Source organism: Lagopus leucura, unplaced genomic scaffold (assembly GCF_019238085.1).
Source record: "Lagopus leucura isolate 7727_CA_CO unplaced genomic scaffold, USGS_WTPT01 Super-Scaffold_100001, whole genome shotgun sequence".
NCBI classification, from domain to species: domain Eukaryota; kingdom Metazoa; phylum Chordata; class Aves; order Galliformes; family Phasianidae; genus Lagopus; species Lagopus leucura.
The window spans coordinates 74,131,209-74,158,425 of record NW_024962262.1 but is presented as its reverse complement, the minus strand read 5'-3'; the positions used below and the strand labels follow the sequence as shown (position 1 = coordinate 74,158,425).

Here is a 27,217-nt window from a genome sequence, read left to right as displayed (position 1 = left end):
GGAACAGGTTGCTCAGAGATGTGATTGATGCCCCATCTCTGGAGACTTTCAGGATGAGGCTGGATCATGCCCTGGGCAACCTGATGTAGCTGTGGTGTCCCTGTTCACTGTAGGGAATTAGACTAAATGGCCTTCAGATGTCCCTTCCAACCCTAAGGGTTCTATGATTCTTATCAAAGATGGCAGTTTTCATGTTATGTTACACCTTGTGTTTTGGATACGTAGTGCTCGTGGATTATGTTTTCATGCATACGAGGGATCTGAGAACTCTAAAGGTTCAATGTAGCGAAGTTTGTGTTTTCCCGTTATCCTTTCTTTATTAAAAAGAAAAAAAAATTGTCATAACTGTCCATGAAACATGTATTTTTACTTAATTGTAGCTTTATATTTGAAATTCACAAGCACAAGACAATGTGGGTTGGTCTGTAAATCTGGTTGTAAGAGGCAACACTTAACATATTTTTTAACAGGTCATGGTGGGATCTGTCAAAATTTCAATGTTGGCTTTTCTGGCAGTCCTGCAATGAAAGAAGATAAAGGCTGAACAGGTCAGTTCAATTGCCTTGTTCCAGTTATATTACACTGTTTAGACATCAGCTTCACATTGTTAATCCCTGATCCTGCAAGCTGTTCAGTGTGAACACGTGCTTGTAGCCATGCAGAGCTGAGAGCTGACAAGAATGTCACCAAATATAGATGCACCTGTGAAGAGTTCCTCACAGACACATGGCTTTCAGCTATGTGCAGGTTTGCAGGTTCTGTGGGGATTCCACAGTTAATGGAGAGTTAGACAGAACCTCAGTTACCTGGTTTTGCTTTGTAGGAGAGGTTTAAGTAAGGTCAGCTGGAGGAATTGCCCCGTTTTAGGACTCTGTCATGCTGTTCTGCAGGACAGTGGGCTCTTAAAATTGCTTCTACTACATTCCTGAATTTCTTTTAACTTCAGTTTATCCTTTTAATACAGTTATATCTTTGCAGCTTTCAAGATTTGCTGGACTTTCAGGAGCATTCTTGCACTTGGAAAAATTATATGGGAGTTTAAATGATGCTGTAGTTCTGTATGAAGGTTTGCAAAGAGCAAATTCTGGAAAACACTGCTGTCTAAATTGTAATTATTTTCCTCAAATGGTTCGCATAGATAAAAGAGGTGATTGTATGTTGTAATGAGTTCTTTGTCAACTGAAGAGAATAAACAGTATCATTTAGGTAGAAAAGAGCTCATTTGAAATCCAGTGTAGTGTTCACTGTAGTGGTGTGAGGTTGCAATAAAATGGTATTGCTTCAGGGCAATCTGTACGATGATACAGGCAGGGGAAGATGACAAATGTCATTTCCTTGTTTGTGTTTGGTGTAATGCTGGCACTAAGGATGAGCTTTGATTGCCTGTGGTGAGAAGTCGGCCGCTTTGGTGCTGTTGGCAGTCCTCAGTGTCAGCTCATGGCTGAAATCCCTTAGGGCAGTGGTGGTGTAGTACAAAGAGGGTGATCTTGAACTTTGAAAGGAGAGCTCTTTAGTCAGTGTGAAACCAAAGTTGTGGACTCCTATTGCTTTTATGCTTTTATAATCTTTAAGTCAGTCTTGCTCATAACAAGTGTCCTGGCTCAGGCTATGTTTCATTATGCTCTTGCCGGAATAATCTGAATGGCATTAAGGCTTGTGCAACGTTTTCTCTTTAACCATTCCATGCTTTTTAGATTGATTAGACACCCTTTTTTACACAATCAAAATGGGTGGATGGACTGTGCACAGTAACTGGAATCCACTCTTGTGAAACAAAAATATGAAATCCTCTGGACTCAGTGCTGAATTTAAGGTATCAAATGTGGAAATGAACCGATTCCGTAAGAAAGACCCAAGGATGTTTGGTGGTACTGTTTAAACTCAGTGCTTAAATGTGATGGGATGGCATGCAACTTGCATTGTCTGTAGATGATGCAAGTCAGTTTTGCTGTGGGAGACTTTGGAAATAGAAGGGGAAAAGAATCCTCTTGAGGATGTGGACAAATGCTATTGCATAGCTTCTTAAACACTTGATGATGGGTATTAACTAGTTGGGTGAATTTAACTCAGAGTTTAATCTGCTTCTATTTTAGAGTTTGTAAGCAAGAATGTGATTACTTAAAGAGGAAGTCTAGGTTGTTACTAAGTTAAGCTATCTTGTAAATTGAAACAACCACCTCTCCTTCACTCCAAAGAAACAGGTGAAGAAAAAATGACCCATCCACTCTTTTGGAACTTACCTGATGTATCCTATGAACTTTACATAGAACTTGATTCTTTGGTACCCCTTCCAGTTCTTGTTCTAAGAAATCTAGCAGTTTTATTTCCATCTCTTTGTTCTACTTGAGATTTGGATTATGCTGTGACGAAGATCTTGGTGAAGACTGTGGGCTAATGAGTGATAGTTTTTAAACTCCGTTCATTAATAAAGCTAAATTTATGCTGGAATCCTGGAGTCCTGAGCCAGCTGGTGGTGTTTGATGTGTGTGAATAAGGAGGAAAAGAAGTAATATTGGGGTTGATAAAATCAGCACAGTATTCTTGTGTGCGTGAATCTGGCTTAGTGTCAGGTCGTCTTAATGCTCCCAGAGCAGAGCTAAATGTGCTGTGGGAGAAAAATGGGACAGATTGAAAATATTTGATGAAATCTTTCTTTACAGCAACAAGGAGGAAACTTGCCATCAGCTGGTTCATGTGAACATCACCTGATCCTACAGCATCTTAGTTTGAATGCAGCCTTTGTACAAGGAGGGCTACTTTTGATGTGATGTAGCATCTCCGGGTACTTAGACACTTCCATTTGTTTCTGTTGTTACTTCTTACTGTTTCTGCTGAAAGTAAGAAAAGAATGTTTCAATATTGGAACTCCAAATTTCATGGGCAGGTGGTTGAGTCTGGGCGAGTTCTACTCTGCTACTGTGTCTCAATGCAGCCTTCTGAGTTCCTGCTGAGGAAGGAGAACTGTAAGGCTAAGAAAAGCAGGTATATGTAGGATTTTTTATTTTATTTTTATTTATTTTCCTTAGTGGTCTCATCACTAGCTAGGAGACAAGGCTAAGAGAAATGGAGCTTTGACCTTTTGGTGTTTTTGGCTCTTGCTAGTTGCTGGCTTGAGGAATTTGAACGTGTTCCAGGGATGACATGCTAGCTGAAATTTCAGCAGGCTGAAAGACTGTAGTCTTTTCAGCTGGTAGTTGTTTCTGGGTGCTTGGTAGGCTTCATTGATAGCTGAATAATAAACCCTCTGCCTATTGTGCTACTTTTTTTTTCTTTCTTTCTTTTTTTTTTTTTTTTTTTTTTTTCAGAGAGTTTCAAGTACTTCGGTGTAATAGAGAGGATTCTTCCCCCTTCCTAATTGGAAGTGGTTCTGATAGATTATGATGTTTCTGTGATCAGAAATAGCATGAAGCTTCAGAAATCACTTTGCTTTCTTTCTCCTTGCTGTACGTGCTTTGAGCAGAAAAGAGCTATACCACAGAACCAAGGAAGATGGGGATCTCTGCTGAAGTTGCTTAATTCCTAGAGTTCCTTGAATTTGCTAAGGCAGCATCAGGTTCCTGCATTTCCTGGATTACCTTGATCCAATTCTTAAGTAGATCATCAGGGATTTGTTAGGAAAGGCAGAGTGCAGGCTGAATGGGACAGGGAAGCTGCTACATTAAAATATCTTTCCTGAATGTGTACACAAAATATCTTCATGCTGAATCTCTTAGATGCCCATTTTCAAGATCAAAATGTGGTGTTCTGCTTGAGAAGTGACAGAAATTTAATTCCCTTATTTAAAAAATAAAAGTAAAAACACCCCCCCAACCAAAATTCAGAAATGTGTCAGCATCATGAATACAGAGTGCTGATACAGCACAACTTTGTATGCAGAAATGAAACTTAGGAAAGCTGTATACCAAAAGCCTTGTGAAATTTCTTTTTATGTGGAGGCTTATTATTGTGCTTTGTTATCCTTTCCCAGATTCAGGAAGGGGGGGATGGGAATGGGGAAAGGCTACAAATAGTGCTGTGTACAGGTTTCCAAGCTCAGTATGATTATAGTCTAAGATGTCAGTAAGAGCAGTTTCTGGTTCTGTGCTGGGCCATGTAAAAGAAGAAGCACTTGGCTTTTGGGATGATGCACAGGGATCTCTCTGAAGTAGAGGTACACAAGGTACTTAGTTGAGCTGTGCTCTACAGCTGGGGAAAAGAGATGAAGCGCTTAGTTAACAAGACTACACTGCAAGAAACCTAGATGAAGAGGAAAAATAGGACTCTGTTTTAACTATGATGTTTTAAACATCTGCCTGTTGAGTTCAGCTCCTATCCTTGTGTAGATATTGGAAAAGGTGAACACAATTAACAGGTTGCCCAAGGAGGCTGTGGATGCCCCATCCCTGGAGGCATTCAAGGCAGCCTGGTCTGGTGGCTGGTGACCCTGCACGCAGCAGGGCAGTTGAAACTGGATGATCATTGTGGTCCTTTTCAATCCAGGCCATTTTGTGATTCTGTGAATGGTTGCATCTGAAAACAGACTACTGAAATAGTGCTTTCTCTGAAAGACTGTGGAACCCAAGTGATGTACATGTGTAACTGCCGCTGGGGACCTGATGTGTTCACGTGGCTGTGTGTATCTTTATATTTCCAGAAGATTCTTGAATAGACTCTTACAGGGGCATGAATGGATCTGTAAAGTTGGCCTGCTGGTGATGGGAGTAACCAGTGCAGAAGAAAAGATCTCACAGAATTGCTAATCTGAAGAAGAGGCCTATAGAGTGGCGTCTGTCCCTCTAGTAATGGCAATTTGCCTACCTGCAGTTTGTATATTTACCTATTCCTGAATGTCTGAATTGGTTTATATTCCCCCAGGTTTGTAATGACCTCAGATTTACACTGTATCTTGATTCATGGCAATGAACATGCTTTCCTGCTCCCACTAGGAATGGACTAAATTTGTTGGGAAAGTATTTGGCAGTTCTATTCAGTTCATTCTCTTTGAAAAATATTTCAGCAGCTGGTTGCTATAGAATCACTATATCTCTTCCAGATTTTAATGTTTAGTGGGTTGGATACAGTGGGGAGATTATTGGCAAGGTAACTGAAAAAATGCAGTAAGTTCTTTCCCTCTCGGGGAGATGCTGGCTTAGTGCCTTTTTGTGGAACTTCTTTATTTCTGTTTTTCAATGGCTTGCATGAGCAGCACCTCTGGTGGATGCTGTGACCTTTGGCACTGTGTATCTGGTTACTCATATTTTTGGCCAGGCTGCAGCATTTTTGTGTTATGGCTCGTTTTCCTTCTTGGGTCTTTGTGTGTCCGTTCAGCTGATATGCCAACCTAGAGATAAGTATCTCAGAAATGAAGTTGAACTCAGTTTCAGTTATGGGTCTGCAATACTTCACTTTGGACTGAGACCAGTAAGAAAATTAGGTGTGCCTTTCAACTGTTACAGATCACTTGGAGTATCTGCAGTCACCCAATCTTTGTATGATCTTTGTATGAACCTCAAATTGCTGTTTTCTAAAGCTGACCAATTCTTACTTCACAAAAAGAATCTTTTCCATGATTCAATTAAATTGGGATGTGCAGTCTTCTAGAAAAGAGAAATATTGAAGATTTGATCTGTAATCAAAGCTTTTTCACTTTTTAGGAAAAAAAAAAATCAACCTGAAGTGTAGGCAATTGCCAAGTTTGTCCATGTGTGTTATCTTGTGACTGGTGTAAGCTATGTGTGTTGTTGTAATGCCTGTTTGGTATTCAGGCAGGTATATCTTGTTATGTCCTAATATTCTAGGTAGTTTAAAAGCCATCTGATAGCTTTCTTAATAGTCAGTAATGAAATGAATTTTCCAGAAAATGGTAGCCCATGAAAACTATGCAAGCTTCAAAATAGGCTGAAATAAGAGAATAGATAAGTAGAACAGAAAGCCTGCTGATTTTTGTGTGGTCTGATGTTTCCCACCACATGTCTCTTCTGTCTGTAGTTGTGATGTGCCGCTTGAGAACGTTTGTCTCTTTCTTCCATTGCTCTTGTTAGGCAGTAGGTTTCTTGCTAATGTTTTTCAGCAATTAAATAAAATACATTTTCTTGAGGTATTGCATCTTCTTGATAATGCCCTATGCTTTCACTATTACTCAACTTGATTGTTCCTCTTGATAATTTCAGTTCTCTGAGGACTTCAACACTGCATGGTTTGACAGTGTGCTGGCTGCAGGCAATCGCGTTTCTTGAGGGCTCTACGAAGGACTTATTCTGGGCTGCTAAGCCATCAGGAGCTTCAAAAGGCTAAAGGAATGACAGCAGGGTGGGAAAATGCTGGTTTGTTGTTGTTTTTTTTTTTTCTGCTGGGCCTACTGCAAAGTTCTTTCTCTGTTGTTTGTATCTTGTAGGTGCTGGTTTTTGTTGGAATGCTGCTCAAGCAGTCCAGTTTAGCTGTGCAACTAATGATTATAAATAGAATCATAGAATTGCTCCGTTTGGGAAAGACCTTAAAGGTCAAAAAGTCCAACCACAACCTAACCATATTACCCTAACTCTAACATGCCTCTGCTAAATCGTGTCCCTGAGCACCACATCCAGTGTAGATAGAGAAATGTATATGGCAGATATTTGTGTTTTTCTCTGTTCTTGTCATGTTTTTAGCGTTTAAGAGAAGAAAGTCAGAGTGGCAGTCAAATAATTAGTGAGATTTTTCAGCAGGTTTTTAAAGTAAGAACGTGAATTCTTGTATGTATGTGAACTCCTGTAGCTCAGGACAGTTGGCTTGGAAGTTGTTAACTGGAGGATTAAAAAGAAAAAACAGGAGAATAAATGGTCTATTCAGTCTAGAATGTCAGTGCATCTCTTGGCAATGCTTGCTGAGAGGCTTTGAGGATTACTTGCTGCTGCTTTTTTCTTCCTAGAGCACATGAACTGGCACTTCTTCCTGGAATTTTTTCTTGCATAATTTGGTGTTTCCTGCTTAAAAGTTGTGCTAAAACAGCTGTGCATTTCAAGGAGTATTTTGAGTACTTGGGTTCTGAATCTGTCAGCAACTGTATTTAAGCAGATAAGAGCTGAAGCATGTTGTTGCTATTTTATTTCTGGGCATCTTCATTGCTTATTTATGTGAGAAGGTAAAGTTGATTTGTTAGAGATTTATGTGATTGCTTCTTTGGAAACCTGTGTGTCTTGGTGCCTCAAAAGTGACAGAAAATAGCACTGGAGCTGTCGGAAAGTTAATTACCACTGGGTTTCTAGAGAAAATTAATTTAACTATCTTATTCTTGCTCTGTCCCACACTTCTCATAATTTTCTGCTTAATGGGACCTGTTACATCTGTTCACAACTTGGGAATGGAATGTGTCTAATAGAAAATGCTGTACTATCCTATTTGCTGTATTTAGTGTCTCCTCTGGTTAAATAGCACTCAAGTTGTTGATGAGGCATGTGTTCATTGTTCTGATGTCAACTTCATTTTGATGTTAAGTGTCTTTAGCCTAACAGATGGTTAAGAGGGAAATCTTACTTGCCGTTTTAGAAGGTAACTTATCTGCAATGATTGGAGAAGGCATAGAAGCTTCAGTATAAACTCAGATTTCATATTCGTGTCCTAACTCAGAAGGTAAATAATCAGAAATGTATTTTTAGAGTCCAAAGTTTATTTTTAACATCTTGTTGCTTGCCAGCATTTAGACTATGCTGTGCTGTACAGAAGCTAGCCAGTGTGTGTTAAAAAGCTGGTGCTGAATGTACTGTCTCTGTAATGCTAGCCTCTGCTTTTTCAAGCTTCCTTCACAGCTGTCCACAAACCTTTTTGTATGATGTCTCTGCTGCAGAGCGTGGCCTTCATGGTATCTTCTGCTGGAGTCATAAGACCTGGTTTTCAAGGTACACTTGTCCTTGTTTTTAACGTACCAAATTAAGAAATTTAGTCCTGTTCAGAGTGAGATCACCTTACAAGCTGCAGTAGGTTCCTGCTGAAGTCAGTTGAGTGAATGGTGATGGTAATCATTTGGCTGTTAGGTTTTTATCTGCTACTGCAAGTATGAGCTGTAAGTCTGCATACATAGATTCCTCCTGTACCATAAATAGTAGAAACTTTTTGTATCTATTATTCTCACATGAAGGTATGTTAAGATCTGTGGCTGCTAGAATAAATAAATGTAGTTGATAATCTTAAATCACAGATTTCTAATGCATCTTCCTGTGTGTGTGTGTGCGTGCGCGCGCCTGATTAATGACCTGCATATGCAATCCTGGTAGCCAAATGAGGTGGGCTCTTACTATTACAATAAAATGAGGTTTCCCTTTTTCCAAGCATTTGTTATACCTAGTAATATTATTTGATTACTGTTTTAATACTAAGTGCCTGATTAAGTAACCAAAAAGTGGAGAATGTTGAAAAAGTAGCATTGCTTACTCAATCTGTTTATTGGAAGAAATTTTATTAGAGTATTGTTTTCTGTTTGTGAGAAGTGATGAGTGAATTAGATGTGACAGATGTCTGCCATGGATACAGTGCTCACTGTGCTGGAAACAGAGTGACTTAGGCAAACTACTTAGATTAGTTTAGTAGATTACAGTCAACTGAACAACGAGAAAAAATGGAATACTTCCATTGGAGCGGAGTATGTATAGCAATCCTGTTACACACAGTTGAATGTTTTCAATCTTATTACAAATATATACATGTGTTTTTTTCTGTGTATTTCAGAATCTTTCTGAGCTTTGGTTGCATATTCTATGCTGAAATTGTTATCGGATTAGAAATGAAGAGCTGTTTTGAGGTCTAAGGACTAGGCATATTTTTCTGGTTTTAGAGACATACCTGTATATTGGTCGTTCCCAGTGTATATCTTCTATCCAGTTTGAAACCAGCGAGGAAACTAGTTGTTTTTCCAATTCAGCAACTGTGTCCCTTTTTCAAGGCTTACATTGTGAGAGAAGGTGGAAAAAAGAAGAGGTCTTACAGGCCTGTTGACTACTTGAATTTTTTTGTCGGTGGTGTTACTTTCTAATCTCTAGGCAAACTAGATCTTGAAAAAAAGTGCGATCTTCAAATCTCTATATTGTCATCACTGGGCAATAAGATCATCTTCTGAGTATATTTGAATGATTTCAGAAATATAAAACTTGGGAAAGTTAATCCTTTTAAGAATAGAATAAGATGCACAATAAGAGGTCTAGGAGTTTATTGTAGGAATGGGGGTAATTATGTTTTAACTTCAAGGTGGATGAGCCATGAAGTCTTCTGTACCATTGTACCCTTCCTGCTTTTATAGAATCATGGAATCACCAGGTTGGAAAGGACCTACAAGATTATCTGGTCCAACCATCCTCCCATTATCCCTGCTACGACAAGCTCTAAACCACATCTTGTAGCTCCTCATCCAGATGCCTCTTGAACACTGCCAGGGACGGCGACTCCACCACCTCCCTGGGCAGCCATTCCAGTGCCTGACCACTCTGAGAGAGAAAAAGCTTTTCCTTATGTCTAATCTAAACCTCCTCTGGCACAACTTGTGGCCATTTGAGGCCACAAGTCAGGCCGTTATCAGGCTTCTTGTTATTGTTTGTTGACCTTCCGTTTCCTACTCCTCATATGATTGTCTAATCTCTTCACTTACATTTTTCTGTATCTGCCTTTGCTGAGGGGACAAGTGTGAGGACACACAGAGTTCAGGTTGTCTGTTTGAAGTATTCCCATCAGGCAGCTTCCATGAATAAGGATTATGCTATAATGTGTGAGCAGGACTGTATTTATGTGTGTAGTTGGACACTGATGAATAGCTAGCATTCTTAAAACTTGCAAGTTTGGTGGTTTTCAAGGAGATATTAAAACATTGCAGTCCAGCGAAATTGCTCTTGTTAGAACTATTAACCATGTGTGCTTCCCCAGTCATTTACAGAAAGACTATAACAAAGTAGCCTGCTTTCCAGAATGAGCCTGAGAAATGCCTGGCACATGTTTGTCTCCCTATAGCACCTGTATTATCAAGAGGAGCCATTTTGTCATCTGTAAATGCTTGCATCCTGAAAATATTCTGGTTACTTCTTGAACAGACTTGAAATAATTCCTGTCTCTTGACAGAAATGCAGTGTTTGTAGCCTGGAACTTCACGGTCCCATGTTTGAGTGATCCCAATCAGCTGCTCAGTAGCTAGAAAGTGCTGACTTGGGATAGTGATTGCGACATTCAGCTTCTTTTCACAGAATCTGAGCTCTCTCAGTTCTTCCAGTAAAACTCTTACTTCCACTTGTAAGATTTCTATTTGCAGTGGGGAAAACCTTAACTTCACAGTGTGTGTGGTTTGAAGCAATCTGTTACATAAATACTTGCACTTCTGCTTTAGTGAAATATATGCAAAGTTTTCTTTTTTCTCTTCAGTTTCTGTAATTTCACTGCTGCCTTTAAACTCCTTATTACTACCATTAATCTATCTAGCAAGCTGGTTTCTTTGCTTGCATCTAAATTCGTGAAGAATCTTTTATCCCAACGAGGACTCAGACTTCACCTGTTGTGCTTAAGATGCTTTTGATGGAAATGTTAGGATGTGTATTTGCGTCAATTGGGTTGGTTATAGAAGAAGTATTTCACTTTCTGTTAAGCCAGTAACTGTTGATCCTACTCTTGGAGAGGGAGTTCCAAGTTTTATCACAAGTAAAGTGGTAACTAAATGTTCTGTTCTGTAAAAGGAATGAAGCTTCAGTAGCTTGCTTGTAATATGTCAGCTGCTTCAGACTCAAGTATGTTCTCTCTGTTCACAAGGGACTATATTGTATTGTTTCATAGCTGTAGCTCTCCAAATGCGCTTCTGAAGGTGTCTGCTTCTAGGTCATTTTCAATTTGAGTCTGAGGAGTATCACTGAATTCATAGAATCACAAGATTGGAAAAGGCCTACAAAATCATGTGGTCCAACCATCCTCCCATTATCCCTGCTACCACAAGCATGAAACCACATCTCGCAGCTCCTCATCCAGACACCTCTTGAACACTGCCAGGGATGGTGACTCCACCACCTCCCTGGGCAGCCATTCCAGTGCCTGACCACTCTCTGAGAGAAAAAGTTCTTCCTTATGTCTAACCTAAACCTCCTCTGGTACAACTTGTGGCCATTTCCTCGGGTTCTGTTTGTTGCCTGGGAGAAGAGGCCAAACCTCTCCTCATCACAGCCTCCCTTCAGGAAGTTGTAGAGTGCAGTAAGGCCCTCTGAGCCTCCTCTTCTCCAGACTAAGCAATCCCAGCTTCCTCAGCTGCTCCTTATTAGAGGATGTTGTATGTGTGGGTTTTTGACTTGAAGTAGGGAAGCGACAATGTTCTCTTCTTTAATCCTTCTTTAAACACAAATTGTTACCTCTTACTTGACTCAAATGTAGCATTGATGACTTTTTATGTTTGCTACTGTTTACAGAGCACTTTGGTCCAGTTTCTTGTAGGTCTTTTCCAACCTTGTGATTCTATGATTCTAGGTTGCCATGTTGTGATGAGTTGGCCTTGGCTGGTTGCTAGAGTCACATCCAGCTGCTCTCTCACTTCCCCTCCTCTGCTGGAAAGGGAGAGAAAATGGGATGAAAAAGCTCTTGAGATAAAGACAGGGAGATCGCTTGTTTGTTTGCCTTGGCAGTTACTGGTTTGACTGAAGGGAAATGATCATCAATTCAAATAGACTTAGGCAGTGAGAAACAAAGGCAAATGAAAACACCTTCCCCCCACTTATTTCCTCCTCTGCATTGCCTCCTCTGCAGTAGAGTCTGTGGTCACTCCCTCACAGCTCTTCTTTGCTGCTGCTTCTCCCTGATACTTTGTCCTTGCTCTGGCATGGCCTTTCCATGAGTCTTTCATGGTGTATCCACCTGCTCTGGAGTGATGTCCTCTATGGGCTGCATGGATCTTGTTCTTCTGTGGACATGGGCTGCAGGGAAATACCTATTCCATCATGGTCTCCACAGGCCGCAGGGGACTCTGCTCAGCACCTGGAGCACCACCTCCTCCCTTTTTGACTGTGGTGCTCACAGACAGCTTCTTATGCTTTTTCCTTTACTTTCTCCCCTCCACTACATAACTATAGTACAGGAAAAGCTATTTGCTCTAGTAAGGCAAGGCTAGTCAAGAACAGTTACAGTCAACCTGTGACTGAACAGCAGGATCAAGTGTGATCAAAAGAAAAGGTAACAGCAATACTTGTCTAAAGGGTGTAATGCATGTCTGCTTTTGAATCTGATAACGTCATATGGAAGAGTGAAAAAGGCAGAGCGATCAAGAAATACAGAGCAGAAGGCCCATGGATGGGAGATGTTGCCTATTTCACTTAATATTGATTCTGTAGTTTAATAGAACTGAATAAGTCCTACTAATAAAACACTGATTTGAAAATCTGCTTGCCTATGGCAAATACCTTTTGCCATATGACTTTTTATGCAGCTGATGATCATTGTTCTTCTAAGAGTTCAAAAGTCCAGATGCTTGTGGAAAACAAACTGGCCTATGCTGGAGCAGTTCAAAGATAGGAGCCATCTGCAGTTTCCCTTATATCACCAACTTTATCCATTTCTGCCCTATTAAACCTTTTTATCCTTATGGCTTTTGTCTAGGGGGGGCGGGGGCGGCGTAAGAGGGAAGGACCACACAGCTTCTGTGCTCTCTCAACGTAGAGATGCTGACTCCAGGATTTTACTTCCTTCTTACTCTGCTTCTAGCATAACTGTTGCTTTGAGGCAAAGGTGGAAAATATGAAGTGAAAGAGCTGAGAACATCTGAATCTTTTCCCACTTCTTACAATGTCTCCGGCTACCATGTTTAGATGAGAATAGGCATTTGCACAGCATAGCTTCATGGCATCAGGGTAATTCTATGTGTAGTGAAACTCTGTGATAGAAGACAGCTGCTGCTGTTCAAGAAAGACTTGATGACTGATCTTGATGACTTGATGACCTATTCCTTTTGCTGTCCATATTCATAGAATCATGGAATATCCCAAGTTGGAAGGAACCCACAAAGATCATTGAGTCCAGCTCCTGGCTCCTCACAGGACCACCTAAAATTCAAGCCCTACATCTTTGTTGTTCAAATGATTCTTGATCTCTGGCAGATTGGGGCCATGACCACTTCTCTGTAGAGCCTGAGAACATCAAGCTGAGAGATGAATCCTTTGATTTAGGCACGTGTGATGTTAGATGCCGTTATGTTGGCCTACTTGGAAAGGGAGAGCACAGATTTGAACTGTCTTGGTAATTCTTTTGCATTTCAACCTCATGACAGAAAACACAGCTCCTCCGTAGGATCACAAGGTTGGAATGGACCTACAAGATCTACCATCTCCATCCCCTTGTCGCTTTTGAGCTTGTGCAGGGGTGTAAAAAATGAAATAAAAAAAGGGGGGGGGGGGGGGGAGGGAGGGGCGGCTAGGGGGCTTTAGCTGCAGGAGGAGTAGGTAAGAATGATAGATTAAAATGATGCGTGAGAAGGCAGGGATGCTGGGGTAACATGGTAAAAATTGGAGAGTTCATGAAGAGTTTTGTTGTTCTATCAGTGAACCTCTGGTGTACTTATGAGTTCCTTGACTTGCAAGTAATACAGCAATCTACTCCTCTATACAGGGTATGGCCCCGGAGGACAGAAAGCATTTGTGCTATGATACTTGGGTATAGGGATAAGGAAAGAGTTAATCTATAGGACAAGACAAAAAAAAAAAAAAAAAAAAAAAAGTCATCTTACTATTCTGCAACTGGGCTATTTTTTGCTGAGGCAGTAAAGGAAGAAACAAGGTTACTTGTTATGTGGATTGGAAAGGTTAGAAATCTGACAAGGGAAAAATGCCTAGTGAAATAGAAGTCAGCCAGCGCTGCTTTGGGCTTTCAGAACAACTGTGTTCAACTCTCTGAAAAAGCAGTGCTAAAAAGCCAAAGATGGCTAAGTCGAAACTACGATGTGGCTGTCAGCCTTTCCTTAGAATGATATACCAGTACATATGTAACATAAAACATGTACTTAGGTGTTAAAGAACACACGGACTTTGTCAGAAATTGTTTTCCTTTGGCCAAGGCTGAACTCTGGGCTTTGTCTGCTTTTTTCTTTTGTTCCTAGTATATCTTTTAAGACATTGCCACTACTTAGTGATCCTTGAGCCTTGGAAACAGCCAGATTAACAGTTCGGAAATAAAGCATCACTGTTTCGTTTTGCCTAAGATAAATAGCAGAACCAATCTTCTTTATCTGATTCTGTTAGCATTCACTATAACTACAAATGAATACTTACTGGCAATTGAGATCACTGCTCAAGTACATGTTTGTAAAATAAGACAGACTTTGAGAGTCTAAGAGAACATGATACTTTCATATCTAGCAGTGTGCCATGCATTTCGTTGTCCTTCTTACTAAATCCTTCTTGAAGTAAATGCCTGGCTATTATTAAGGTTATCTTTCAGCTATAGTATGTATTTCTAAGCCCATAATTCGTGTCTTTCAGATTTTCAGTACAACAACAGCAGTGATGAAGGGGAAGAGTCAGAACTTCTCAACTGCAGTTATGTTAATGCAGCTTTTTACTGTAAAAAGCACCTGTGTAAATAAGACAACTATTGAGAAATGAAGTTGTAAGTTTTCAGAAACTTCTTAGAAGTCCATTCTAAACAAACAAACAAACAAAAGACAACTTCACACCTTACAAGGTCTGGTGGTTCAGAACGAAGTCAGCAAATACTAAAGTGAAAATAAACCAAGATTTTTATTTTATTTCTCCATGAAGATTTTTAGAACTAGTCAAGTGATACAGTAGATTACATTCAATCTTTTTAGATGAAGGCCTGCCATCTTTTTAAAAAGATACTGTAATTCAGACAGAGTTTACTCATGACTGGAATTATTGGATGAAATACTGTCAGGATTAAAAACTGTATGTATGTATATAATTAGAAACAGCAATTCAAATAGTGCTGGCTAGACTACACAACAAAATGCTCTTGTCACTGCAGCCTTTGCTTGCTTTCCTCTCAGTGTTAATTCCGTTTGATTAAATTGGGAACTGCTTAAGGGAGAGGCTTTTACTTGCTTACATAGTCCTTAGTGTCCTGAAGTATTTTGAATACTGTGCTTGGGAGCTATTTGAGTACTGCTGGTAATATGTAGTCATCAGCATATTTCTTATCTGGAGGAGGTTGCTGAATGTAATCACACTGGAAGATATTGGGTTATTTAACTTTCTATTTCCAACTTAATCATTTAGTTTATCTGCTCCTTCTAGTTCCCTTGTGCAAAATATGTTCTTGTGGTTCACGATAAGAATGAAGTAGGTTTCTGTTCCAAGTTACACTATTAACTTCTACCTTGAATTAGAATAGAATAATTGTTCAGATGGAAGGGAACTACAAATCAAGTCCAACTGCCTGGCCACTTAAGGGCTAACCAAAAGTTCAAGTGTGTTGTTAAGGGCATTATCCCAATTCCTTTTGAATGCTGACAGGCAAGGGGCTTGAACTATCTCTCTGGGGGGTCTCCCTGAGGTCATGGCTTGGCTTTCTTTTTTTCCCAGTCTTTACCTGTGTCCAGCCTTACAATCTCCCTCTTGTCCCTCCAGGAGGTCAGCAGCACCTCTAGTTTATAGTATTTAGTATTATAGTGTTTAGTATTGTAAGTGAACTTGCTAAGAGTATGCTTCAGTCCTGCATCCAGACTATTGATAAAAGCATTAAACAAGACTGGTCCTGGAATTAAGCTCTGACAGATGCTGGTGACAGTGCCAGCCAGATGTAGTTCAGTTTAAAACATCCCCGTGAGCTCTGCTGTTCAACCAGTTTATCGCTCCAAAACTTTTCCAAGAGCTAAGTTTAGACTAACATGTCTGTAGTTTCCTGGGCTTTCTCTCATACCTATTTGGTAGCTGAGTGGCATGCTTGCTACTTGCAATGCTGGCTAGCTTGAAATGAGCCAGGACCTCCCCAGACTCCTGTGACTTTTGGTAGAATGGTGAGAAAGGCCCAGCTAGAACATCCACCCTCAGCACTCGGGTGTGAATGCTTTCAGGTCTTATAGACTTACGAATATTCAGATCATACAGCACGATTTCAGTGGCCACAAATGGAATGTTGCTGTTTCCCTAGTCATGGTTCTCCATCTTGGAGGACCAGAAAGCCCAAGATCTGTCATTAATATTAAAAGCTGAAGCAAAAAAAAGGCATTAAATCCCACTGTATTTTGTTCTTCCTTATTTGTTAATTGACCATTTCTGTAAGTATCAGTGCAGTGTTTTCATTTGACCACTCCTTGCTACTAACATACTTAGAAAAGCTTTTGTTACCTGACACAACAGAGGCCAGTGCAAACTCAAATTGCTTTTTGGCTTTTCTCATTTTCCCATTACAGATGTAAACTGCAGCTCTTGAAGCTAGACCATGCTTCCAGAGCTCATGTATTTTCTTGTTCTGCCCTAGTTCCAGGAGAAGCTCTGTGCAGGCAGGCTAACATTCTAAGCCATTTGCTTGATATGTGGCACAGTGGGATTGCCTGCTCCTGGACTGTTAAAAGGTGGTTCTTGAAAGGCAACCAACTCCCATGGGCCTCTAAATCTGCTTCAACAGATTCCCGGGGGACACAGCTAACTAGCTCCCTGGGAAGCTAAAAGTTTGCTCTCTGAAATTCCAGGGTGGCAATTCTGCTGACCTTATTTCTCATACCTAGTTTATGTCTGGGAAATTGAAGTCTCCCATAAGGATGAGGGCAATTGATGCTGTCTCATCTTTCCCTTATATACAGCACCTGTTCTGCCTGTCCTTCCTGAGCAGCTTATGTCCCTCCCTTCCAGCACTTATGGAACTCATCCTACCAAGTCTCTCTGATGCCGTTGAGGTTGTAGTTCTAAGAACCAAAGCTTCCATTTTGCCCCATTTGTTCCTCATGCTGTGCGTGTTGGTATACAAGCATTTCAGATGTGCTCTGATTCCATAGGATTCCCTGTGGAGCAGCAGCAGAGGCAACCCCTTAAACCCTGCCATCCCCAGGCAGTGCCACACCAGCCCTTGGCCAAAGCACAGTGTTCCTAATGGTATCCCCTTCTCTAGTTGCTCCTAGTTTAAGGCCCTCAGTTGGTCTCACTAGGCTACAAAAATCTTTTCTCCCATTGACCGCTATTGCTTCCTGAGCTTTGGGATGGAGTTTGTCATTCTTGTTTGCTGTAGAAGAATAATGCTAACGCTAGTAAGAAGTTACTTGATTGCTTCTCATTCATTGGAAGAAAAATGGAAAACGTTTTCAGAGAACCTGTGAAGTTGCTTTGAAAAAATAATCTTGAATAAAAGGATATCATGAACACATTGCTTACTGGTTAAATTAGGAATTGTTAATGTAAGTATTTTCAGGTTAATTGAAGAAATGAACTCACGCCTGAAAGTGTGAGCTACTATAGCTTGGAAAACCAAGTAGTGTTTTGGCGAGAGGGAAACTGGAGAAAACAGCAAGCCAGTTATTGGTCTGGATAGCATAGAAGTCTGCTGTCTGAACTTTATTAAAGATGTCTCTGAGCATTAAGGGTCTGATTTGACCAAGAATGTTCTTCGTAACATTTCTCTTGAACTTTGACCTAATGTGTTGAAGAAATAAAATGTATTTGGGGCAGTGTATCCCTTAGGCAGCCAGAAGAGACAAAAATCTCATATCTCCTGGAAGAGGTTGAGATCTTTCTTCCAAAACCACTCATAGCAGAGTGACAGAACAAGATAGAATGACAGTGCAAAGCAATAAACAATGGCCATAATTGCTTGCAAGTTTATTGTACACAGAAACATCATTTTTGTTATTTTTCTGGGGCTTCCACTGCTGTTGGAACATGTTCCACTGTCAACGTCGGGTTGATGAATGTCTCAATTTTTCCTGTTTTTAGGAAGTAAGGAGTTTGTTCTTTGTAAGAGTCCTGAGCAATTTTCTGATTTGGAGCAGAGCAAAGAGAAGAGCCCTTTGTTACAGCACGTTTTTCCTACCTGCTGAGTTTGTAGTGATTTCTCATCCATTTGTGGCCAACTTACTCTTTTTAGCAGGAGATAGATACTGTATTTACGAAAGTAACCTTCTCAGCCCTTTTGATTATTGCCACAGTAGTGTGAACAGCATCTGCAACTGTCCCCGGCCTTGTTAGTCTGCTGCTGCTCAGCAAAAAAAACACAAGAAACAGTAGACGTGACATCTTCTGACATCTGGGTGGGTGTTTCAGGGTAGTAAACGATTCTTGTGAAGAGCTGAAACTCTGAAAAGTTGCCGGAAACTGGTAACTGTATTCATGATCTGATCTCCAAAGAGCAAGAGTCAGACTCCCTGTGAATTCCTCAAATTATTTTCCAACATCTATCTAAAAAAAAACAGGCTTTGTTGAAACTATTGATGTCCTTTTATTAATAGTAGTGTAAGGACTTTATCATGTAACGTGGGAAAGCAACAAAACCTGCTGTTAGTCTGTGATACTCTCACATGACATCCTGCTTGGGGGTATTTGGCCATAACTTGGAATTCTTGAAAAGGATGTGGTTTATCTGGTTTTCTTTTTCTTTTTTTTTTTTATACTTTTTTTTTTTTCTTTTTTTCCTGTAGGAGGAGGAAGGTGACCAATAAGTTGCTTCAGGGATTGCTGTATGTTTTTTATGCCCAACTTATCTTGTGAATTACTGTTTTGGAATAGAAATGTTACATGGTATTTTGAGGAGAGTGAAAAAGAAAAACAGTTTTTTGTTTTTTTTTTTTCCTAGTGAAACTTTTCCATTCAAGGCCAGGCTGGATGTGCTCTAGGCAGCTTGGTCTAATAGTTGGTGACCCTGCGTTTGGTAGGGGGGTTGAAAGTAGATGATCAATTGTGGTCCTTTGATTGTGGTCCTTTCCAACCCAGGCCATTCTATGATTCATACCAGGAATTTCGCACAGAAACAGTTAAATTACACTTAAATTTATACCTCTTTTTAATTTTTTTAGGGTTTTTTTTTTTTTTTTTCCAATTTTATACATTAATGTTCTTCTAAGAGCACAGGCAACTTTGAATAGAAATAAAAGCAAAGTTTTGAGATGTTGTCTGTATGTAACATATAGCGGAGGGAATTTTTGTACATCTGATTTCTGTATTTAAATGTTGTTAATGTCATTGTTTTCAACCTAATTACTTTTCAAAAGTGACTTGAAAATTGTTTTCAAAATTTGAAATAAATGTAAGTACTTAAGTTTACATCACCACCATGCTCATGTATGGAGAAAGCTTGATTTTGCTCTGAAGCCTGTGGGGAATCATGGATGGGACTGGGTTTATTCCAGTAGGGTTGACTCAGTGGAAGATAATCTGGGCTGAGAACGTCTCCAAGTATTGTCTATAGAATCATAGAATGGCCTGGGTTGAAAAGGACCACAATAATAATCTAGTTTCAACCCCCCTGCTGTGAGCAGGGTCACCAACCAGCAGACCAGGCTGGCCTTGAATAGGTAAGTTTAACTAGAAAAAAAACCTGCTATTTCATTTTATCGTCCCTGTTATTTTGATAATTAATACACTCTTCCCCCACTTTCCTTACTGGAAGTGGGCACTCCCAGTCTTTATGGGCTTTTCACCTCTGTGTGCCAGGGAGGTAATACATTAAGCTCTTTTTGTGGGCAGGTGAAGATGAGTGGCTCAGAGCTTTCTATTGCTCTTTCTAAAGGAAGCATAAGCTATCTGGGCAAAACAAAATATTTCTTAACATTTTATTACTTCCAGAATTTTGCTTATGATGTTGTTATGGGTTTGAGGCTGGCTTTCTAAGGACAGTGCTTACTAGCAATGCAGTTATGGTTCCCGTTATGGTCTCTTCTACTTCCTGCTTGAGTAACTTCTGAACTCTTGGTCAACTGCAATCAAATGTGTTAGAGGATTAAAAAAAAATTGGGAAAAAAAAAAAAAAAAAAAAAACCAACAAAAAAACCAACAAAAAAACGCCAAAATGAGAATCACAGATTCACAGAATGGACAGGGTTGGAAGGAACTTCAAGGATCATGAGTCTCCAACCCCCCTGCCACATGCAGGGCCACCAACCTCCACATTTAACACTAGACCAGGCTGCCCAAGGCCCCTTCCAACCTGGCCTTGAACACCTCCAGGGACGGGGCATCCACAGCCTCTCTGGGCAGCCTGTGCTAGCATCTCACCACTCTCTGTAAAGAACTTCTCCCTGACATCCAACCCTAATCTTCCCTCCCTAGAAGTCCCTACAAATATGAATGCTGGTAGTTCATTAGAGAGAACCTAGAGTTTTTTTGAGGATAACTGGTATACTGTTTTGCTACCATCTTTCTGGCCCCTACGTAATTTTTGTTTCACCATGCTACGTGTTCTTGTTGGGAGGATCAAAGAAGGCAGAGGAAAGAGCTCACGCAGCAGAGATTGGGGTGTGAAGAATACTGATTTAAACCAACTTGTTACTACTTCAGAATGGTGTTGCAAATTGAAATGTCAATGCTTGTATTTCCATTACAATAATTCTGAATACACGGTAAGTTTATAACGTAATGAATATGCCAGATGGTTTTCAGATAAATAATATCTGCTCTCCATCCCAGAGTTCTTCAACCCAAACATTAATCAACCAAAAAAACCTACAAAGTTACTCAGCATTAGAGTGAATTCTTATCTCTTTTAACCTTCATTTTCATATGTAACAAACCCTGAGCTGCTGGAATCAGCTGTCTGCAGTTGCAGAGTTTAATTTCTGCAAAGATAGAGCCCTTGGGTATGCACCCCTTGGGGCTCCAATGAAATGTAAAATGAAATCTCTGGTTATGGAAGATGGATGTAATATTGACAGTAAAGAGCAAACAAATTAATCTCTCACTGGAGAATATTGATCTTTTATTTCTGTTTTAAACTCTAAGTTGTCTTCTCAAGTCTGAAAAGAAGTCTTGTCTTTCTGCTCCTATCCTCCCGTGTCTGCCTGCCTTAAATGCCTTTCTTGTCCTTCTGCATAGTGTGGGAAATGGAAGCAGGGAGAGAATCTCTGCTCGTGTCTCTCCTGCTCTCTTTTTGACTTGAGTGTAAAAGCTGCCTGTGCCATACAGTTCAGTGTTACATCTGTGGCAGTTATGAGAACTCTTTTCTTATAGGGTTTGCTTGTAGTTTGAAAAATAGAAGCGTAGTAATAAAGATAGTGAGTACGCTTCAGAGATTGGAAATGCCATATGGGTACATGTGTGATTTTAAACTTTTGAGATGATGCCTTCTGTGCATGAAATTAGTATTGGCCACGTTGTCTAGCATTTGGGTGAAGGTTTCTGAGTTATGTACCATGCTTGATTGCTTTGCCGAATTATGAGGGAAAAAATCAGTATTTTTTTCATGAATTGCAACTGATGGGGAGACTGATGCACAGAACTGCTGGGTTTTTGTTGTTGTTGTCATTTTATTGGTTTTTTTCTTTTTTTAAATTTCTTCAGTGACATCTGTGGAGTGTATGTATAGTAGGTTCCCAAGTTGGAAGCTAGAGGAGTATGTGGGAAGTGTGAAAGGGGGTTGGGGAGAGGGGAACAAACAAGAAATTGAGACAAAAGGAAATTGTTGGTGCAAGTTAATGTCTTTTCTTAGTGATATTGATAAATTTCTGCTGCTGCTCAAGCAGTCTAAATAATTCTCCTTCTGGTTCTGCTTCCTTTGCTTTTCTCCTGTTGCCTGGAAAACATGAGTGGAATCTAGTAGGACAAGAGGCTGCTTTCGCATTGTTTGGTGGCTCCGTGGCTAGCTATTGTCCCCTCAGCTCAGGCAATTCATGTCAGTCTTTGTGTGGAGCAAGAAAAATGTTTTCCCTGTGCTTTTATTTTTTTTTTTTTTCATTAAAGATTAAATTTCTGGACTCTAGGCTGCTTTTATTTGAAAAGCAAGCAGTGTTAGGAGTATCACCCACTGACTAAAGTGTTTTTCCTTGCGATGTCAGCTTTAGCACTGTATTCATCTTATTGAATTTGTGAGGTGATTGAGGGGTAAAGGAGTCTTGCCATCTAGTTTTGTTTTTTAATGTATTTTGTTTAAACAAAGGAACTTTCAGCAAGGCAGTGCATTACATGATTTTTTTGGTCAGGAGTGAAAAACAGATCTCTGCCAACGTTGTATGATTTCAGCAGTTGGAACCAGAGCCAATTTTGCTCTTTAGTAGGAGCGGAGCTGTTATACTTGGTAAAGTAATGCAGCATTGGACAGTGTCACTGAGATCTTGTCAGTTGTGGCTGACTTAATTCTGTTCTTTACTACATCGCTGATTATTTATAAATGAAGATCATTTTTGAAGACGTTGTTTGAAGAGAACTGAAACATAGCTATTTTCTCCTATTAAGACACTCATGGATGTATAGGGTAGTGCAAGAAATTAAACATTTAGATCTTACACAAGTAGCTGTTCTTACAAGTAGCATTTATACTGCTTCTTCATTGCCTTGGTTTGTCCTGTACTAATTGATTATGTGGTGGTACAGTTAATACACTGAAAATGGAAGATGCTGTAACTGTGTGTTTTTCTTTTAAAATTTTCAGGCATCCATTAATAAGCTAAAAGTGAAAGAACCATGGCTCAGTTTCCAACACCTTTTGGGGGTAAGTTGTTCATAGTGTATTCTGATATATTCTTATATGCAAAAATTCTTCATGAATGCGTTGTCTTCCAAATATGTCCTGTATTGAAGTGTTTTTTGGTCTTGCATCTTTCTGAAGTGATACCTTACCTTACCTGCCTCGTGATGTTTTTGCAGACCCATTAGAAAACATGCTTGAAATCTTGCAAAGGCATCTTGGGAGGGTCAAGCAGAAAAGCTGCACCGTTTCCCTTTTTGCACATTGTTCCATTGCAGTCTTCAGTTTGTAACTAGGGCAGATCCAGGTGACTCAGCCACTAACAGCAGTGCTTATCAACATTCTGAAGGTACCTGGTCGTATCTGCCTAAGTTTCCCTGCTCAGGCCTGTCTTTTATTTATTTATTTATTTATTTATTTATTTTCTCCCCCCCCAGAGGAAATTCTAAAATGCTACTTAAGCATGACAAATTCTTGCTTCACGAGCACTGTTGGTGGTTGAGAAACAGATGTGATTTTTGTTTTAGGACTCTTGGATTTTTTCATTGCTAAAGCGTATGGCAGATGCCTTTGTATGCCATCACTTCATACATTGTCCCAAAATCTGTGTTTGGATTGGAAATGGAATGCTAGTAACTATTGGAACTTGTTTGATTCCACTTGAATGATGCATCTGTTGTGGACTTTTTTTCTGAAAACGCAGATATGGTTCTCATATGTATGTATATGTTTATGCGGATGCAAGTATACATAAATAAACAAAAATGCATGTATGTGTTTATATCTATAAATATATAAATGGATGTCTAGTTTTTGGGATGTGAAATAGTTAGGAACTAAATTTCTGTCTAGTGTTAAAGTTTCAGTAAGAGACTTCAGTAAAAAAAAAAAAAAGCACATTGTTCAAAGTATGTTAGAGGGAGACAGTTGTTTGGATGCAATGTCTGCCACTGTGAAAAAGCACATAAAACATATCAGAAGAAATTTATCTTTGCAATTGCACAGCCAGAACAAATATATAATAGGAAGCTGCCATTCACTGCCTTGATTATCCATCCCTTTGGAATTACATCTTGTTTGGTGCCAGACGTACTCAGTTGTGAGCAAAACTGGCTACTGAAAGTTTTCATCAAATAAATTCACTGATCAAGTCCTGTAGGTTACACCTCTAGATTATATAGAAATGTATGAAAAGCTTCCTTTTATCCTGATTTTTCACTCTCTGAGATCAGTCATGATGTGAATGGAATCTACTGGTTTGGACTCATATTTCCTTGTGTTTATAGTTAGGGCTGTGCTTTGCATGCACCCATATTTAAACACAAACATTCGTACAGAAACTCTTGTCTTCAAAGCATTTTAATCTACCATCTTCAGAGAGTTCTTATTGCATTGCAGATGGATACCAGCTTTCTTTTTTCAACTTTATGATAACTTTTACCATTTGATCTTGCATATGTTGTCCAGGATCTTGTTAACTGTACTATGTGGCTTTAGGAAGGAAGGAATTTACATTTCTTCTCATACAGCTTTTCCAATCTGGCTGCTCTACAGCAAGTAGCTTAAAATAAGCGTGTGGCTAATGTAGTTTCTGGAGTATCTTTAATTTCAAACATGGTGTGAGAGATGCCTGTTACAATATTTGTACTTAAACCAAATCTACCAGGCAGCATCATATATACTCTGTGAAAAATTACATGAACAATCTAAGATTGTTATGAGAGGAAGCAAATGGGGTTGTAAAGAAATTTTCAGTTCTTGTGGGGGAATTATTCCCCTATTCAAGAATCTGTCATTTACTGTTACCTGCACTGTTCAAGATGCAGGTGAAATTTATGCAATCTCCTTCTGGGGAGAGCTTTTACTCCGAATGTATAATCTCTAGTATTCACCTCCATGCAAATATACATAGTTCTGGTTTTGTTTTTATTTTGCTTCTTTCTTTTTGAAGAATATTCCAGTTTTCTTGGGGAATGAGAACGGAAAGAGCACAGCACCCACCATTTAAATTGGAGTGACTCACGGACGTTCTAGAACACTGCTCATTTTAAGGATGACTATTTAAATGAAGTGAATGTGCACAATAGGCTTTTTATAATTGCTGGGGAGAATGTGGTGTTCAACCTTCAGTTTGTTTGTTCATGAGAAGAAAATGTCCATTTCATGTGTGAGAGTGCGCTGCATCACTTCTGCAGATGTGATGATTGCCAAGCCTTTTATAAGAAGAGAAGCTTAGAGCGCTTGCTGCTGCCTTCAAGGATAACTTTCTGATGAGTCAGTTTTGTGGTTTGGTGGCTTCTTCCTTTGCATTCAAATATATTGCAGTGCACCGCAACTTCTACAGTGGCATCCAGGATCTGAAGCCATGAATGATGTCTTAGTGCTGGGAAAGATCCTCCTTCATGCTCTCCCGTGGATCTCATTGTTTCCTCAAATAGCAAAAGATGGAGATGAGGCATCAGAGATGACATTCATAGCCCTCCTGAAGAGACTATTACACTTGCTTGACTTAGCTTCAGCTCTTTTGATGTTCATGTCCCCCAGAGGAGATCTACAGTTTTAATACTGACCAAATCTCTATCGGGAAGAAGAAAATACTGTCATCTGTTTTAGTTTCAGGGAATCCAGAGAAAAAAGCATTAATTTTTGTTTTGAAATAGTTAATAGCATTTTTTTATTATCTCAGATCAAAAGAGTTTTAGTTTGGGGTTTATTTCTTTTGGGAATTGATAGGAGGAGCTGTTTTTTGCTTTTTTGTGGTGTTTTCAGTGGGGGAGAGGGATACTGGAGTCATGTACACCTCAATTGGGCTAGAGCAAGTCAGAGACTCATTACAAATGCCATGGTATTTTTCTTTTATTCAAACTATATTCAAGAAATTTTCTTTGCACGTGCACCCTACTGCATCCAGCTTTCTGATCTTATGCCAGACAAGAGCAGTCATGTTTCCATTACAGGCAGATGCTCATCTGCTGTTAGTTGGCCTAGGCTGTATACTGGTCATAAAGCCTTGGCACCATTTTTTTTCTCCTGCCAGAAGTTTGCGGGGGAGATTATTGCTTATACTAACTGTTGTCTTTTGGAACATTCATATTCAAAGGAGAATCCAATTTAATTCATACAGGCAGCACAGCTCTGAAAGCTGTTTACAGTGCCTCTGTTTCTTCAGAGTACTCCTGAATAAATGGATGTCCTTTCTTTGAATGAGTTATTGTCAACCTGCCTTCTTCTAGAAATTCATAGATTATCTGAAGCAGAGATGAGAATTTGTTACCAAAAATGTAGTTTTTATGTAAGTAATGAAACTTAACATTTAAAAGGATGTTTCTCTCCCAGTTGTCCATTCTGTTTTCTCTCGAAGCACATTTTGCCACATGAAAGTAGTTTCCAATTAGAAGACATTTAGAAGGCAGGAAATCCTCCTGTTCCTCTTATCTGCTGAGTTTGTTTCTGCCTCACCCTGCAAGCAGTTTGAAATCCTTGCTGTAGAGATCTGTGGGCCCTATTGCCTGAAATTGCATCTCTGAGTTTAGTGCTGAGACAGCGTGAATGTTAACTCTCCTCTTTATTCCCACAAAACAGTAATTCCATTAACTTAGATGCCTTCAGATCATTGCATGTGTATACAGTAGGAGTTACAGGAAGTTGCACCAGCATAAAGTACTTCTCAGGATGTTGAAATCACAATGTGTTACTGGTCTACAAAGTGTTGAGATGAGTCTGCAATACATTATTAGTGAAATGTCTGGAAGAGGAGAGAAAATGCTGAAAAAAATGAAAGTAGAACTAAGGAACACATTGTTGGAGCATAGTCCTGTAGAAGATGTAGTAAATCTCAATGCAGACTAAATGCTTCCAACTTACAAGCGTGGTGTGAGTAATCTGGGCTGCATAACATGATCTGATTACTCAGACTTCTCAGTTTCAGAGGAAGGATGAGTGTATTCCTGAACTGCGTTTCTCAAATGGTGCTGTTGTTGCCTGTGAAAATTGTTAGCTGTCTTGTTGCATCATACTTCTCCTAGACAGGTGTGGAGTTCTCCGCTTACAAGAGTACAGAACTACATAATACACATCTCATAATTGACATACCTTTTCAGTTGGAAGAACTTGAGTTGCGTGGTATGTGCTCTTTGAGGCAGGTGGCCCCTTGCCCGCTGAATATTTAGTTTTGTGACTTTTCTGTGTTACATCCTCTGATGCTGTCTTTTAACAGCCCATTTTAAAGTTTGATTGCACTGTAGGTAGCCTAATTGTGACTTAAGATTCCCCTGAGCCACAGGAGTGAATCAGTGCTCAGCAGTCATCGTAATTTGTTAACATGTAGTTCTACTATGATCACAAGTACCAACTGGCTGTTTAAGAATTCATAGAGCTTTCAGCTAGAGACTTTGGAGGAATAGCTTCTGCGTATTTCCCTGTTGTTTTCATAAGTCCAATATAGGATGATATACTCAGAAATAGGGAAGGTTTTTTTAGACGATATTTTTTAATTATATTTCTGCATCTCTTTTCAACTAGGCAACCTGGATATCTGGGCTATTACTGTGGAGGAGAGAGCTAAACATGATCAACAGTTCCACAGTCTGAAACCAACATCTGGATTTATCACTGGTAATGGAAGAGATTTCAATTCTAATTTCATTTAATTGCATCTTAGGTAATTGAGCCTAAGTATGTACAGAGCTGCCTAGGAGAAAGT

The 27,217-nt window shown here is 39.6% G+C and overlaps 1 protein-coding gene across 6 annotated transcripts in view; it reads left to right on the top strand.

Moving 5' to 3' along the window:
* ITSN1 (intersectin 1) overlaps positions 1–27,217 on the top strand; it is a 119,304-nt gene that overhangs the window by 4,907 nt on the left and 87,180 nt on the right. For 4 of the 6 annotated variants that reach the window (XM_042868530.1, XM_042868529.1, XM_042868526.1 and 1 more), the window contains exons 2-3: positions 22,480–22,539; positions 27,037–27,129. In XM_042868530.1, coding sequence (XP_042724464.1) covers positions 22,512–22,539; positions 27,037–27,129 — 121 coding nt within the window. In that variant the 5' untranslated portion in view covers positions 22,480–22,511. Of the gene's footprint in view, positions 1–470; positions 549–7,831; positions 7,854–22,479; positions 22,540–27,036; positions 27,130–27,217 lie in introns of those variants that run through there. The other 2 variants (XM_042868527.1, XM_042868528.1) reach the window with 2 other exon arrangements.